General features: G+C 35.8%; 1 protein-coding gene across 3 annotated transcripts in view; it reads left to right on the forward strand.

The window, feature by feature from the left end:
- FCHO2 (FCH and mu domain containing endocytic adaptor 2) overlaps positions 1–18367 on the forward strand; it is a 142468-nt gene that overhangs the window by 98976 nt on the left and 25125 nt on the right. For 2 of the 3 annotated variants that reach the window (XM_072606317.1, XM_072606316.1), the window contains exons 13-17: positions 472–647; positions 4091–4102; positions 5213–5237; positions 9545–9587; positions 12606–12688. In XM_072606317.1, coding sequence (XP_072462418.1) covers positions 472–647; positions 4091–4102; positions 5213–5237; positions 9545–9587; positions 12606–12688 — 339 coding nt within the window. Of the gene's footprint in view, positions 1–471; positions 648–4090; positions 4103–5212; positions 5238–9544; positions 9588–12605; positions 12689–14700; positions 14722–15992; positions 16497–18367 lie in introns of all 3 variants that reach the window. The other variant, XM_072606318.1, reaches the window with a different exon arrangement.

Consider the following 18367-nt stretch of genomic DNA (forward strand, 5'->3'; position numbering starts at 1 on the left):
CTAAATGCATTGGGGCCACTTTTGTTCACTTATTCCTTCAGATTCCCTGTTACATCTCCTGTGAAGTTTTCCCTTCAGAAAAGGATTTTTTTTCCCTTTCTTTCCTTTTGGTGGTGGTTCTGGACTCTGGTGTAATTTTTGATGTGATGTGGTGATAAAAAGGGAACTGGGCTTAGCTATGACTAGTCATGTGCTCTCTTCCCAAAATCCTTGTGTTTGTTGCCTAGCTCATTATTCCTTATTTGACAGCTGGGTTTTGTTTTCATTTCACTGAATGACTTCTCTTGAGTCATTGACAATCACAGGTGAGAAATGATTCTGTATTTCCTCTTGGTTCTTTTGTCTCAGTCAGTCTCAGGGCCTGCCCTCCATGATCCTAAAATGTTATACCCAGGCTCCACTGATTTCTCTGTGTAGAAGTCGTTTTTCATTGAGAACATTTTGAAAATACTTTCCTCAACTGGCCCAAACATACCAAAGAGAACCATTTCTACTCATCCAGTGATTCTGATTCTGAAGATGAAGAACCAAAGAAGTACCGCATAGAAATCAAGCCTGTGCATCCCAGCAACTCTCATCATACAATGGCTTCTTTGGATGAACTGAAGGTATCCATTGGGAACATAAGTCTTTCACCAGCAATATCAGTAAGTAATATAAAATCGTTTAATTTACTGTTTTATGTAACATAAAATATACATACAAATGACATTTAGTATTTGGTTCAGGGATGGCAAAATAAGGGAACATATGGTTACAAATAAATTGAGTAGATTCTGAGATTTTAATTTTCATATTACCTAAATAATAAAAGGCTATGACTAGATAATTCTGTGCCACTGAATATTCATAGAAAGATCGTAAGGTTCTAGTTTTGAAGCTAGAGGGAAACTTGGATGCTCTTTAGTTCAACTCCTAGAATTTTTAGCTAAGAAACAGAGGCCTAGAAAGGTAAAGTGGTTGTTCCAGGTCACACAGGTAAGTGATAGGGTAGGGATTTGAGCCTGGGAATTCTGATAATGGTCCAAATTCTTCAGCACTTTTCTGTAACGTACTTTTCTGTAACTCTCTAAGACAGTATTTAATTTGTCAAATTTTATATGGTGGGGATGGGGGGAGCAAAGCATTGTTAAATTCATGTTTATAACCATTTGTTGATAGTAGTTGATTTGTCTAGTTTTTTAAGACTTTAGAGATTATTTTTGCGTATAAATCCAAAGGGGATAATATTGATGAATATATGGTTTTTACTCACATTCAATCTAAAAGATTTTTGCAAACCATTAGAAAAAAATAAGTACTTACATCATTTTATACCTCTTACCTGTCACATATGAACGTTACAGCTGATTACTCTACATCGTATACTTTTAAGACAAATCGGCACTTATTCCCCCTCTTGTGGATGCTCTGGCATTCATGAGAATTGCCAGATGATAATTCTATGTAGGCAGCATGTGGTAGTGGAGGATGAACCAGGCTGCCTGACCAGAAGACCTCAGTGCAAGTCCTGCCCCTGACATTCTGGTTGTGTGTAACGCTGTTGTGACACCCACAGCAGCCGCTATGGAGATGCGGGCATATTTCCAGGGTAAATTTGCAAAATATAAACACTGTTCCTCACAACAAAACCAAAATATTTATTCAGATGCCAGAAAATCAGTTCCACCATGGTAACAAGGAAGTTTGTATTCTCAATGGAGGGAGCACCGCCATCCCCAAGCCTTACCTCCATCAGACCTCCCCACAAACAAACTCCCTTAGACAAAATCACTCCCTCTCTCTCTCATGCTAGCTGCTGTCTCTCAGCTCTGCCTCACTGTCTCTTCCTGTTCCACCCATTCATCAAACTCCTGCCACCATCGGCTCCATGTGACTCAGGCTGTGGGCTGGGCTAAAGCTCAAAGCAGGTCTCATGGACCTATTAAGGGGCAGGGAAGATCTTCAAATTCCTTGAACTTTATATTATGTGATGCTGGGAAAGTCAAGTAACTTCTCAGTACCCTGAGGAGCAAACGCTCCATAGTGTTAAGTTGCAAAACAGGTGCTGGTCTGCCCTGGTCTGCCAGCTTTGCTGCTGGAAATACCTTTCATTTCCTCATTTGGAGCTCCTTGCCCTCTCAGATGGTGAAGTCTTGTAGTAGAATATGGCAGATGCTACAAATAACCGTAATGCACAGTAATCCAAGTTGCAGAGAGGAGAGTAAGCAAAATGCCATGAAGGGTCTGAGTGGCAAAAAAAGTCAGTATCAATTGGAGCAGTAAGGGAAGAAGGGGTCATTGTGGAGGAGGTGATGTCTGCATCTCTTTAGTATCCTGACCAGAGAATCTACGTACTGCCTTCTGTTTAGTGACGTAGTAGGGACTTCATAAAGGCTTGTTGATTGATTAGAAAATTTTCTGGCTAGAATCAGATAGCAAAGCTATACTCAGTAGTAAACTCATGCTTGTTTAATATTTTAGAGTTAACAAAGCACCTACCTCATAACTACTGTATGATATGCATGTTAGTATAATTAATATTTCCATTGTAGAGGTTCTTGGTAGTTAAATGATTTGTTTATAGTCATGTGGATGGCTAGCAGGTGGGACAGCTGATTCTTAAATCCACTTTTTTCAGGTATGCATCAGTTCACAAGATGGGAATTTTGCTTACCTTTTTACTAGAGAGGAGTTTTTTTTTTCCCATCTCAATCTTTGAATTTATTGGTCTAGGAATTCCTAATATGGAAACTATTGATGCATTTTGGCTACTTGTCTCTAACTCATGGTCTTTGAGAGTTGCATTGGGTACTGAGAGGTTATGATTTGCTCATGGTCACACATCTGGTATATGTCATATATTCATTATGCTATGTTGCCTTTCATTAGGAGTTACACATATGTATAAAGAATGTATGTAAGTGTGTTCAAGTGCCTACATGTGTACATATAGATAGAAAGATATACTACTTTCAATCAATCAACAAGGATTTTATTAATTAGCTACCATGTGCCAGGCAAACGCTGCACAGTTCTGTGGACGCAAGTTCAGAGAATCATATAATTTCATTCTAATGAGGGAGACGTTAAGTACATATATAAATATATACACCGTAAGTATAAAATGAATGGATGTGAATTACACATAGTAGTTAAATTCAGAGTAGCTCAGAAGAGAGGGCACAATCATAAAGAACTAATTGATAAGATGTTATTTAATTCCATATTTTGAGTAGGCTATCATATTTATATAAAACACTTATTTTTAATACTTTGCTGATATACTTATTAACTTGACAGAATTTTTGTTTTCAGGATTTAATTTCTTCTCTGAAAATTTAGTAAGATCTGTTTAACTGGAACTGTTTGGCATGAATCATTCGATCTTTAAATACAGTATTAAATATCTTGTATTAGACTTTGTTTAAATTTTCATTGCTATGATAAGCTTTCTTGGTGATCTAAACTTATTTTTTTTAAAATTTCAAATTATGGGTGCTCTTAGTTAAGACTCATAAGGCAGAAATAGAAGCAATGAATAGAAGTTAGAGCAAAGCATGCTTAGACTGTGGGTATTTTCCTAAAATTCTCACAATCCAATAGTATAGTGAGGCATGCCAATAGATCTTTTGGGTGACTCTACCATGACGGTTTTCAAGCAAAGACTGAACATAAGGATGTTATGAAGGGATTTCTTGGTCAGGTACAGGTCGAACTAAAAAGCCTCTAGTCTGTTACCAAAGGTCATAAAGGTGTATTCTCATACCTAGTTTAAACAAGAATTTAAAGAATATTTTCAGACTGACCAGAAATAAATAGAATGGAGAGAGGGTCAGGCAGTGGGTGGAGAGCGTTGGGCTCAGTCAGTAAAGCCTGGTTTCATTTCCTGCTTCTGACACACAGGGTTTTTGAGTCAGGTTAGTTTCTGTGTTAGCTGACCTCAGGCAGACTTACTTATAAGTCATGAGAGCTCATCTCAATATTCATGAAGTATTCAAATCTGCCGTATCTATGTAAACAAAAAGGTCAACAGAAAAATATTGTCCTTAGAATTTTAAACCTAACATTCACCTTTTTCTTTTTTCTTTTTCCTTCCATGTGATATTAGAGACACAGTCCAGTAAGTACAATTTTTTAAATCTAAGCTATTGATACTAATCATTAAATGTTATCATATGTCAGGTTGATGTCACCTCAATGAATTAAATACTTATTGTGTTTAATATATCTAGACTACTGTCTAGGTGCTAATGGAGATACAGAATTATAGAGAAGATATAATGACTGTTGTCTTGGATTTTATAGTCTAATCTTTGAAAAGGTGTTGATTATTGGACACCTTAAATGCCAAAGAAAGGAGTTTGACCTTTACTCAGTAGACGTTAGGAAAAGTATTGAAGCATGTTGAGCACATGAGTAGTATGAACATATTTATTGATGCCTAAGAAAAATAAGTCTAGACAGGAATGTGTGTGATGATTTGGAGGGGGACAGAGAGAACGCAGATAATGAGAAAAAGTTTGAAGGAGGCTCCTAGATCTCTCAGTAGGTGGTAGTGAGAGTCCATACTAGAGCATTGACAATAGAGCTAGAGAGGAGAGTACAGATACAAAAGATATCACAGAAGTACGATTGATAAGATTGGATAGCAAAAAAACAGCATGGCATTGTGGGCAGTAAGATGGTGTTTTATCAAATCAGAAATGCCCAAGTTCAGTCCCACTGGGGAAACTCGGCTATCTTTTGGAGATGCTTAATTATAAGAGAATTGCTGATTTTCATTATTGTAAGATATTAATCAACAGGAAGATTCCCTACCTCCTAGAAATCACAGGTCTGAACAACAACAACAAAATCCCCCAACCTCAAAGGAATGTTATTGGATATGAAAAGGAAGAAAAAGAAAGAGTCAAAGATAATAGAATTTCAGTGAAGCATATGGAACAGCAGACTGTAGCAGTATTAATCAGTTTAACATCCTATTGGAATAAACTTGTTTATTTAGTCCTGGTTACAGTCTCATTAAAAACAATGATCTTGACTTTGTTTTGCATTCACATGTTTAAGGAACTCTACCTGCTGTGTGGAGAAGCACCTGACAGTGTGGCATCTTGTAATGCAATTAAATAATTGGGCCTTGAGTATCGATGCCATATTGGCAGTTTTTTCATACGTAGTTTAATGAAACAGTGTTTCATGTTTCTCATGTGGTTTTCCATTTCTGTTTCAGGTACAGATGAACAGGAATTCATCTAGTAAGTGTAAAACTTTAATTAAGGGATATTTTGTGTCCGTTACTACATTTTATCATGCAAATTGTTTGATTGCTTCAGTCCTGTGCAGCAGTCACAAAGGACTTTCCTCATCAAAGATATGACTTGAGGGCAGAATGGAGGGCTCTTCTCATTTCTTATAAACTATCAGAATTTTCAGCTTCAGCTGAGAAAACAAGGAGAAAAACGTTTTTAAATAGCAAGTGAGTAAAGGTGAGATTTTTATAGATTGTTTATTCGCTATAAAGTAGAAGAACTATAAAATTTTAATTTCCACAGTTTGGGCCTAAATTTTCCCCATAGTTAACCATATTGTATTATGAAGTTAAAATGATGCACTTCATACGTTAAAAAAAAATCCATTCCAAAAACCATCTTTCCGTGCTTGCCATTTTGCAGGCTACTGTGCTTTTATAGTAAGTGCTTCAGTTGAAGTTTTTCCCCATAACCCTATTTCCATTTTATGAGAAAAAACTTGAAATAAAGTGTTCTATAGCAAATGTGTTATTAACTCCAGTAATATTGGTAACATGTATTATACAACTAGAAGGTGGAATTACTTTAATAAATGTCAGAATAATTTTAGATAGTAGAATAATCTTATTCCTACCAGAGTTATCAACTTGGACCATTGGAAAAAAATAAGAAAGAAAAGGTTCAAAACCAAAGGGCAGATAGAGACTCCCTTCCTCCTCCACCTTTGAACTCTCTTTTGTAATCCTAAGAACAGAGTTAAGCAAGATCAGCCAAGACAGCAAGTATTCCCACCCTCCTGTATTGAGGGGAGGAGGAGGATGTAGCACCTTATTGGTTCCCTGGGATTGAGACTGGTCATTACCATTTATTATTTTCACTTATATTACCAGTCAAATAAGATATTTCCCCAAATCAGGTGAATTCTCTCCAAGGCCTTTTAAAATAAATTCCTAAGGGAAGGAATTACATTTTAAATTCTGTTAGCCTGCATTTATGTTTTTTGAATTCCTCATACTCATAGCAGATTTGTACCAGTTTGTGCAGCCATTTTGCCTTCAATCAGTTGGTACCCACTTTTTTCAATGTTTTTTTTTCTGATATAAAAAAGTACTGATTGTCATCATTCTAGTATACACGCAGGACCTTCTACCTTTGGCCTCTCTGGAGAAGTTCAGGAAGATTGACCATTATAAGGATATGAACATTTTAGTGATTTTTCTTGAGTAATTCACAGTTGTTTTCCAGAAAGTTTGGACCAAATCACAGCTCCAGCAATATGTTAATTATACCTGTGATCTCAAAGACCTTCCAATAGAATTGTTTTAGTTTGTCTTTCTTAGTAATTTGGGATAATCTTTCATGTCGTTGCTGTTATTTTACAGTGGGGTTTTTTTTAAAAAAATCTCGATTGTTGACTGTCCCCAAAGTAGCTCCTTACCCAAGTGTGACAGGACCTGGAATTAGTTCCTACAACCTGAGCTTAGCTCTTGGAACACACACAGCTTGTGGGAGAGGGGTAATGCATCACCCTGTTGTGCACGACTGGCGCCGTGATGCTAATGCTCCCTGCCCACCCTCTGCTAGGGTGTGAGGTGGTTCTGAGTTAGGGGTAGGAGGGCCAGAAATGAAAAGGGGTGTTTAAGATACATTTATTTCATTTGTGCATGAATTAAAAAATGTAATGCAGTGTAAAAAAGCAGTTCTTTTTGAGACCTGTCTGAATTCCTTTCATAGGCTAGATTTGAAAGTCTTTGCGATTTTTAGCATTAACTAAATTTTCAGTTTTTCCCATATTTACGAATACCCTTTATTGTTGCATCATATTCTTTTGTGGATATACCCTTTGCTTTCCCTAGCAAGCCCTTCCTTGTAACAAAGAATAAATAACATTTCAGCAAAACTAACCAACACCTCAATCCCATCTGACTGTACAAACAGCGCTGCACTTGTGGCCCTAAGGCCAAGCTTGGTCATTACAACGACCCGAGATTTGGGGCTTTTTTGTTGTTGTTCTTTAAATTTACATTGTTGTGGATATTGCTTGCATTGTCTCGTGACTTCCTGTTTCTCCGAATTCTTCATTCTCTTCATTTGTTTTAGCACACTGACATTCCATTCCATTTGTATCATTAATTGTTAGTGTAGCAGCTCTGTAGTTAACGACCACAGCCAGCATCCAGGACAGTTGTACTTCAGGCAGAGACATTTGCTAAGAGAGATGCCACGTCATTATAATATTTTTAGCATTTTACCACGGTGGGGAAAAAAAAACCACTGAATTTTGATTCAGAAGATCTTGATTCCAATTCTGGCTCTGCTATTTATTATCTGTTTTATCTTGGGCAAGTCCCTTTGTCCATCTGCACCCCAGTGACCTCATCTTTAAAGCAGGGAATGGACGAGATGACTTCTAATGAGTGCCTCTTTCAGCTTTCATAATGTGCTCTTATTCCTTTTAGGAAGAAATAATTTAAAGCTTTAATTAAGGGATATCTTTTCTGGCAAGAAATATTAAGAGGAGAATTTGAGCCTGTTCCAAAGGTTAAATCCCTTTTGACCCTAAAAAAATTCTCCTAAAACTCTAAAACCTCCCCACAACTGTAGCAGAAATTAAGCACTTACAGAATTTTTAAAAAATTAACTAGAATACAACTTTATATGATTCATACTAGAGTTAAAAGACATTGGTGTCAAGCATACTCAGCATGTTTTAGCTTTATAAATTTTAGCTGTAATGATTATGACGTACCATAAACGTTTTCTGGGTCACTGTTATATATATTTGTCTTATAAACATTTGTATAAATATTCATTTATAGTAGAATTATTTTTCCTTTCTAAAACTTAGTAAATATTCTGAATACTTTAAGGGACAGTTTAGGATACAAAAAATAGAACAATCTGATTAGGACAATCTTTTTATTCATTTTTCCTGTTATCTCATAGATTAGGAACAAGCAAGTTTTATATTTTTCTTTTTCTTTGCAAACTTAAGAAGTTTATTTTATTAAAGAAGTCATTATACCTTTTAGCTATTGGCTTTTAACAGCATTATATATTTGGAAGATTCCACTAGAGGGCACAGGAAAGCTCTGTGATCTCATATTTCTAGTGGGTACCTTTTAGTCTGATGGTGAATCCAAGAAAGGTTTTTGTGAAGATAATAATACTGAGACTATTCAGGTGAAATTCCTTCTCCTTTTCCCCAAATTTACCAGATACTACTAGAACCATGATATTTAATAAAGTTTGTGGGTGTATAGATTTTTACATAGCTTTTTCTTGGTGCCAACATAACCCCCACCCCCTGCCAAAAAAAACCCAAACCAAACCCTAAACTTTTGAGAACTCAGGAATAATTTATAAAATAGTTTGGATTGGAAATGTCATTTTTAATTTATTTTAAATTTGACAAATATTATAGCTATAACAATTTTAATTTAGTAGCACTTGATAGTATTAATTAATCCACTTGGGTCCATAGAATTTTAGAGCCCGAACTACTTTATACAGATTGAGGCAATTTGAATAGTGCAACAAATAGTTCTTAAGCCTAGAACTAGAAACCTGACTCAAGACTAGGATCAATGTCTCTTCTATCTTTAATTGTTTTTGACCCCAAATAATTCCAGTGCCTTTTAACCTAGAAAAATGCCTGTACCATTGAAAAATAGCTTCTTTTCTTTAAAGGATATTAAAATGAAAGTTTATGTATTTATGTATACACATCATGCTTTATTGGTGTACTGTTCTGTTAGTTTTAAGGTTAGATATTACTAAATGAATGAAACTAGCTTTTTACAGTGGTAACATTACTAGCCAATGAAGTTTATCCAGAGCTCGATTTATTGCTAATTAAAAACTAAAATTAAACTTATAAACACTTATAATTTCTTCTTATTTGATATTTTCAATTTACCCTTCCTCCCCCCCATTTCCTAACCCCCTGAGTCAAATTTTCTCTTATCAAAGGAACTTAACTTTAGTGAATACAGTAGCCGAGTGGAAGCAAATAATGTCCTAGTAAAGGTAATGGAAAGATTATTTGGCAGACACTCATCTTTTACCCCCTTAGGATCTCTTCAGTTCTTAGACTTTGTAGAAAATACATAGAAATCTTAATTTCCTTTTGTTTCATAATTTTTCAGATTATATTTGCACCTTGTGGTTTCAGAATTTTTAGGTTTTTGTGTGCATGCAGTGTTATTCTTATCTGCATGTGTGTATTTTGTGTTTTTCTCATGGCATTGACTGATTTTGTTACTCAGATTATATGATTTTTATTTGTCATAATATTTTAATTTTCTAATTAGGTGAAGAGTTAACAAAATCAAAGCTTTCCACTCCATCCAATGAGTAAGTTCATTATTTAAAATTACATTTTACATTTGGCATCACTTTATTTGCATTATGTTCGTTTTGGTAGAAAGTTGCTTTTGAAAATAGTTACCTTTGACTACCCAGTTGTGCTTTCTTTTCTGATTTTTGGCTGTCAGCCATCCTTTTCCTACCCTGGACTTGGGGTTTCCGTTGCTATGGTTTTGTTACCATTGTTATGGTATTGTTATAATTTTGTTCTGACTATTTAAAATTATTTCACATTTTAAGAGAACACAAAATGATTATTTCGTCCCAGATGGAGTTTTGGCTGATTCACACAAATAATGCTGTCAGAAGACCACGATGTCTACATTTCAGTTGGCTTCATTCACAAAAGTTAATTTCTTTTATCAGCTTTGGTAGTCACCTTGGACAGTGGCTATGTGATTCATGAATCATAAAGGCCAGAAGGAATATCACTTCCCTGTCTTGGAGAGTTATAACAGAGGAAAAGAAGATGAGGTGTGAATTTCAACTTAGCAAAAAAGTTTGGTCAACATACATATTGAAAATCAGTGTTATTTACCACTTAAGCTATAATTACAAATTGTGTCCTGAACTCCTTTCCTTACCCATCATTAAATGTATAATTTCCTTGCTTTCATTTCTTCCATCCGCAAAGAGAAGTTTTAGGAACATTAATGGATTGATTATTTTTTTTTGATGTATTAGTATCTTCAGAGATAGTTTCATGTTATATTTTATTTACAAACTCTTCATTGTTTTAAATTGTCTTAAAATACCTTATGTTGAAGAATTATTTATAAAATTTTAATGTCTAATCAAATTAGATAGTACTTTACCTTTTAAAGCTACAACTAAAGTTACTTTTGCAAACTTCAATGTAAGTTTACATTCAAGGGACTATTGACTTTAAATAGTTCTTCTCTTTAAAGAGACAAATAGTATCTACGTATTGATTCACAGCATCTCTCCATTCTGCACAGATTCATTCACAGCAAAAATCATGGTGCTTTATGCTTTTGATCCATTTCACTAAATTACCTTCCTACTCCCCCTCCCCCATTCATCACCTATCCCAGGAACTCTGTCTTGTAGCTTCAAATTTGTGAACAAGTATAACCTCTTAAAATCCCCATGTTTTGACATCAGTTAAATTTTTTTTTAAATTCAGTTTTATTGAGAGTCCCACTGGACTTGCAAACAATAGATATCCTTTTCTTTGGCAACATCTTTTTTGAGTGGTCCCATGAGGGATTTCTTTCACAATTTGGCCATGGCCAAATTCGGAAGAAGTATTGATAAATTATTCAAATTATTCTTCTCCAGGATGCAGCCTTTAGTCTCTATGAGCAAGGACTTTCATAGAGCGAGGACATGCTACTTGCTTCCAACAACACAATCTTTCATTATGATAAAGTCACTATTTGCTTCATCATAGTGGGCAGAATCCTTCCAGAGGGTTAATGCTCTTGTCAGAGAGGTCATTCATAATCAGTAGATGCACTGTTTTTGATCAGTTTATCATCATTGATCCAATAGACCTGACCAATTTTGTAGGTACGCTTTGTTGATTTCAGTGCCGTAGTGGTAGCACTTCTGACCGCCCTGGACAACAGAGAATGCCACATGAGTAGGATGCCAAACTCCAGTACAGACCACTTTGTGCTGGCCTTGGTGGATTTCATGAAACAGTGTTCTTTGCCTGCCAGCAGTTGGTGATTCCTTTGTAACTCTTGCCCTTGGTCACTCCATTGACATGTCACCTCATTCTGCCCAAACACAGTGTAAACAGGCATCTGCTGCTTCAGCTTTTCCTGGACTCAGTCCAGTTTCTTAGCCACATTGCTGTCATTCTCTTGGTTCTCCATCAAGTAAGACTTTTCTGCTTCAGAGGAATCATACACATCTGGGTATAACTCGGCAATAGTTCTTCATGCTGTTGAACTCTTGGTTTAGCTATTTCTTGCTTTCATCACCCTTCCATCCTTCATCCTTCCAGAAGTGCTTAATATAGGCCTCTTCTTAGCTATGTGCCAGTTTTTATTGAAGTACCTCTTCAGTTCATTACTGATGTCATGGGTCAGGATGGTTTTGAACTATCCTCTTTGAGGGTTTTGTATCCCATGATGCTTCCAGTGAGCCCAGGAAGCATTCCCACATTGATGGCTGCCTTGACCTCTTGCTTTTTCTTCACCTTGGAACTAGGCTTACCTTGGCCTAACCTAGTAACCTTACAGGAGTTTTTTAAAGATAAAAGATAACCAATTAACTCTTTGAGGAAGGAAAATGGTGCTGAAAAAATATGTATAAATAATAGTTTTTAAATGTGTTGTTTTTATTTGCTTTTTAAAATTTGCTTTCTCAACGTTAAATCCTTAGCCCTTTCTCTTGTTCAGGCTAAGGACTGCTGATTCTTTGGAATACAATAGTACATTTTTCTGTTGGAATTGTTTTAGGATATTAAAGTCTTCCTGGATGGTGAAAGTTCCAGTTTGATTTTGGAATAGTACCTCTACACAGGTGGGGCAGACATACCAATGCTAATTATAACTTTGTTTGCCTAATGTAGTTGCATCCCCTTGTAGTGAGTCTTGTTTTTAAGATGATGTTTTGCATCCTTCCAGAAATAAACATTTTTACTTTGAAATCACTTTCCTTAAGAGAAGGTATCACTGGTTTTCTTCTGTATCTGATCCTTAACCCTAAAAAAAAACTAACTTTGTAAATTTCTCACTTGATACAAGGGAAGAAGACAATATGAACATTAAAAAAATCCAGAATGAATTATTTATACTCTGCACTTAAGTGTTCTTTAGTTGATTTGTTTTTAGGGCATTGGGAATTTATAACATTGTTTAAAAATAGGGACCCATTTTAAACTTAACATTTATGAAACATAAGATTTTGTTTTAATTATGTACCTTTGATCATTTGTGAGTCCCAGTATAAATCAAATATAAGTGATTTGGTCTTTTATGCTGTTAAAGTGTATTTGGTGTTTAATTTTTTGTTTTTGAAACGCTATATTAGGAAGGGGAACAGTGACTTACTTGCATGGGACCCGTTGTTTGGACCATCTCTTGATACATCTAACGCAACACAATTGATATCAGGTAAAAAAACAATTTTTTATTAGAAATTGCATTAGCTAGCTATTTTTTTGTATTAAATTGTTAGTAGCATTTATAAGTCTGTACATGCTATTTACCATTTCATTTAAGTTTAGTAATGAGGATGATTCTGATACTTGGATACTATGGAGGCAGTGTATTGTGTGTAAAAGTTTGTGTGAGTCAAAAGGTTAAAATTTTTGGCAAGTAGAAATTATATTATTCATTTTTTAAAGTGACTCTGGTATTTATTTCTAATATTCCTATGCCTTTAATAGCTAAAGGTTATTTGATTTAATCAGTTAACACATATTATACACCAACTGTGTTAATATTGCGGGGGAGGGAGGAAGGGGGGAATATGAAGTAGTGTGAGATGTGTAATACAAAAACCATCTCAAGATGGTTTGATTAATTGCCAAGTAAATATTATTGTCAGTAAATACTGTCACTGAGAGAAGGAAATGTTCATGAAACACTGTGGTTGTCTGTGAATGTTTCATGGACAAAAAGGAATTTTGAGCAAAGCGTAGGTATTGCAGAAAATCCATTCAAGAAATTTAGAGAACTTATAATTGGGGAAAAAAATTCCTCTTTGAGAGTAGTGTCATATATGTTAGCTTCTAGGACTGTTCTCTGACCATGTTTACAGTCATTTGAGCTATGGCTGCTGCTCATGATGCCTATTAAAATATTAAATGCACGCATGTCATTTAGCTGCATGCATTTATTTATAGCCTATATTTTGATTGTGCGTCATCCTTTTGGAGAAGAAAGAGTGCCAAAATTTTTATATACTCTGGCAGACCCTACCTATGACAGTTTTAAAAACTAGTTTCTGTAGTTCATGGATATGTACGTATTATTGTGCTAAAGGAAATCATGGCTTTATTTGGGAAAAAGTTTAATTTCATTGGCAGAGTAGTTTTAGATAGGAAGCAATTTTGAAAAAACATGTAATCTTCAGGCAAGATGAAGAGATCGTTCATGAAATTTAAAGCGTGCTAAAAGTTGTAACTACCTTTTAGTTTTAATTTTGGCAATAATAAAATAGAATTATGTTTGTATTTTTCTTAAAAATGCTGTTGTACCAGTTACCAAAGGCAGATGCAAGTTGTTCACAACCTGTTCAGAATATCTTATTTGGATTGATTACAAAATTTTTGATTATTTACTAATATGAATTTCCATAATGGTGATATACTATTTAGAATTACGAAAGTCAAAACATGTCTTAATATGTTTTATCTTCAATGATGAGATGAATATCAGTATTTCTAATTTAGTCACTCCTTCTCCTTAATTTTTTTCATCATGTCGTATAGTACAAAATCTAGATATAGGTTCTGCTCTGAGTTTTGCTGATAACAAGTTGTACGACTCTAAGACAGCCTCTTACTCTTGCCAAGCTTTGTTCTCTTTCTCTGTAAAGTGAAGACATTGAACTGGACGATCTCTGAGGAATCTTCTAACCCTGCAGTTGTGATTTAAGGTTGCAGGAGAGTTTTAAGCAATCTCAAGCCTAACAATTTTTGAGAGAGATAAGTAGGTTATTCTTGTGAAAAATATACACTGTTAAAATGCATTAACCAATTACAAATTTATGAGATTTCTTTTCAATATTTGAAGTAATTTGATTACTCAAAAATTTTTTTCTATATATTTTGCTTAGCTCAAGTATTATAACTTTGTTGATTGACCAACCTAGTTGAATATAATAATTGGATTGTTTCTGATGTGATTGGACGAAAATGTTGGGAAAGAACAGTACAAGAGTAATAAAGGTTTATTATTAAAGTCATGCTGTGTTTTTTGTTCTGAATTTTTTTTCCAGTGTGAGCGTTAGTATCTTTTTAATTAACTGTTCACTTGGACATCACACAAATCTCAACTTAACATTCCAGAGACAATGTTTTTGAGTCCGTGCTTTGTTTAGCGCTGCTTTCTTTTCAGTGTGATCTCTGCGTTTCTTCCCTACCTCAGTCTTCTTTCCTTCTCTTGCCTCCTCTCCAAAGAGTGTTTCACCTTTACCTCAGGTAAAACTTTTTCATCCAGTAATCATTTGGTAATCATTTCTTAATTTGAAATATTTATCAAAGGCATTATTTAAGCCTTTTCTAATTTTTACAGAGTTCTTTATTATACATAAGAGAACCCAACCCTCCAGTGCTGTCTGCATAATAGCATTACATCACATCTTTGGCTAAACGTTGTTAAGATGACCTGATAAATTATCCTATTATACTATCAAACTCTCCTTTGAATTAGAAATAAATCACTTACCAAATTATATTCCATTCTCCTAGGACTGTATTGAATAGTTTCTCTTATGCAGCTTAAAAAAAATTAGGCAGAGTTTGTCTTGTTTCTTTCTACTTCCTTTTTCAACCCTGTATTTACTTTTTCCCTCAAAACTAGCACTTCATGCTGCCCCCTGTGGTATCCCACCCTGACCTTCCCTCCTAGCAGTGTTCCCTATCCTGCCATTATCTCCCCCGCCCATCAGAGCCCTTTTGTTGGTCTGATCTTACCTGTCAAGAAGTCACAGTGTCATGTACCCTGAATTACTTGTGTCTGTTAGTATCTCCAGAACCCCAAAGGAATGAATATCTTATAGCATGATATCAGGCACTGTCATGACATCGTATGTTTGGAGATTTGAAGTTAGAAGCTACCTTAGAGGCCACTTAATTTAACCCCTCATTTTACAAAAAACTGAGGTCCTTTACAAGTGAAGTGATTTGCCCCAGTCTGGGTAAGGAAGACATTTCTGGGCAGGGGCTTCTCCACCTTATCTACCCTGTCTAAGGAGGCCTGCCCTGGTACAATGCAAAATGCGATAAGCCATCTTCTAGAAAATTTGGTAGTTTTTTTCTTTGCTATACTTTCCATCGAGGTATATTTAACACTCAGAAGAATATGATTTCTTTACACATCTATTGATAACATTATTGGCGGTCAGATGAGCCCAGTACTGTCTCCTAACTTTGTTAGATTTGATCTGCTGTGTGGTAGTTGTTGCACTGAACTTGGGGGAAAAGAAAAGAAAATATTTTAGCTGGTTTTCTTTCTGAAGGGAATCCTCTTTTTACATGCACAAATTTAAAAATATACTTTAATATTCTTTTATTTTCCAAACTTAACATATGTTTAGCAAGTGTTTATATACAACGTATATTTGTTGGCAGCTTTGAATCATATCAGAGCATTACAAAACAGTGTCGAGCTGTTTGTTATGTAGTTTTAAAATACAAGTTTTAGAATTTTCCTGTTGCTTTTAGTTTTCAGTCTTTTTCTTCTCCTTCAGCTATCCTTAAAGAGCAGAATAGGAACTCCTCTTCCTTTCCCATTGGTTTGCCTGGGTGTATAATAGCTGAATCTTTACTTGGAAGTGAGTCCAATTCTGGGGCCAGGAGCCTGTTGGCAGACTTGTCTATTAACTCGCTGTGCCACCCTGATGTAGCAGCCTCATCAGAAAGCACAGACATCTTGCCTTTTGCATCATGGTCACAAAGTCAGTGGATTTCCTTTACTGATGAACTTGTTACCGTTAAACACACAAATGCAGACCAGAAAGCATTCCAAAGATTGCATTGTAAAACTGAAAATCTCTTCAAGTTCCCTGATACTTTGCCTGGGAGATCTTCCAACAACTGTACCTCCAAGGATCAAAGTAACCGTGGCTGTAATGTTAGATGTCCTGAAATATCACTGGCTGAAGAGACTGAGGGTGCTGCAGAAAAGTCTTCCACATCATCTCTGACACCTCCGGACTCTAGTGTAGTCTCTGCCTTTGCTCAGATATCTGACGGTACGGCAAGCATGCATCGTATGTCACGCATTGCTAATGGCTAACGTCAGGGCTGGTGGAGGCTGACATTACCGTATCTCCTTTTGTTGTCCATTACTGGTCACTGTTTAATGCTCTGCACTTCTCTGAAACCTCCCTTCCTCCCCCGAAATCATCAACATTTAAAAAACAGTAAATCAGGGCTCTCTTATAAGGACTAATATAGGTTCCTCACTGTAATAATCTTTTCAAGAAACCCTTTATTCCAATGATGTCCTTTTAGAAGCAATGGCTCCATGGCATTTAAAATACATACTACTTAATCTTAGTGCATGGCCCCTCTCCCCTCATAAAGAAACTTGGAAGCTTATGGGAGCAGAAATTGTCATTACCATTCTGAGTTAGCCCAGAATCTACTTTACAAATTAGAATTATGTTCAAGGAAGGAGGTAGTCAGTGGGTTCATATACATGACTGTACTTTCTAAGTTGTCTCTCAAGTTTAAAATAATCACAAGCTTCACAGATCTAATGGTGGTTTGGGAGAATAAAATGCTGTATAATGGCTTTTAAAATGATCATGTCATGTTCACAACTAGTCTCTCCTGATTAATGAGAGCAAGTAATCCCATGAATTGGTTATATATTATTTGAATTTACATTATTCAAAATTATAAGTATCTGTCAAACAGGGCAATTGATTCCAGCCCAAAGAAAGTACACATTGCAAATTTGAATGTGGCCACTTTTCTGCATTACAGCATCAGCTGAAATCTGGTTATATGCAGTTCTGTAGGTCTAGATCTCAATTTGTGCTTACTTATCTTTTGACTTGTGGCTTAAAGTTCACAAGTTATAAGTGACAGCATGAAAGTTACAGGTATAATGAAAAGCAAACTAATCATAGGATGTGGATTGGCTTAGACTCTATCTCCCCATCTTTTATTTCTTCTCATTCCTTTTCCTGTTCTTTTTCTTTGACGCAGCTTAGTCTCTCCTCAAATATGAAAATCATCTCTCCCCGCATGTTCTTCTCACTGCTTCCCCCCTCCTCCCGTTTTCTTTTACATCCTTTTGTGTACTCTCTTTCCAGCTGGCTTTGGTCACCACAGATTCCATTTTGTGAGTTTACACATTGCTGACTACCTGGTATGAGAGGAAGGCATTGTGTTGTAGTGGACAGAGAGCTGACCTCGGAGTCGGGAAGACCTAGATTCAAGTTCTGCCTTTGTGCATACTATATGACTGGACAAGTCACTTAACCTGTCAGTGTTTTAGGCAGCTCTGTAACACTATGGGTCGAATTGATAGAGGAAGTTCATCACCAGGAAATCTCTACCCAATGAAATCACTTGTTTGGCTTAAAAATAGCACCACCAAAAGCAATGTCCTTATCTCCTATTTCCTGTTTTACTGAAGTTTTCTTCCCTTCTACCTTTGTTTTCTTTACCCATCAAGTGGTGTGTGTGTGTGTGTGTGTGTGTGTGTGTGTGTGTGTGTGTCCAATTAAACTTTAGTTCCTAGTGTCTTTTTTCCAATTCACTAACCAGTACTCCTCCCATGTTCCTTTTTGTGGTTGCCTGTCCCATGCCTTTTCTTTTATGCCTTTTTTTAGTGTTCTGGAGCCGTCTGCTAAATTTCTCATCTTTTTACATATGCAGTTTATTCGTATTCATCTCTTACTTTTATGCATTCACACACATGCTGAATATACTTCAGTATTTCTACATACATACACACATACATGCTACACTGAGATTTTTAGGATTCCTGGCCCAGGAGAGAGAACTTTTAAGTTGTCAAAGAATTCCTTTATTGTCATGATGAGTTTGTGCATTTCTGCTCCCACACTTTATTCTTCCAGTAATTTTTACACTAGTTAATTTGTGCCTT

Source organism: Notamacropus eugenii, chromosome 4, assembly GCF_028372415.1.
Source record: "Notamacropus eugenii isolate mMacEug1 chromosome 4, mMacEug1.pri_v2, whole genome shotgun sequence".
NCBI lineage: Eukaryota > Metazoa > Chordata > Mammalia > Diprotodontia > Macropodidae > Notamacropus > Notamacropus eugenii.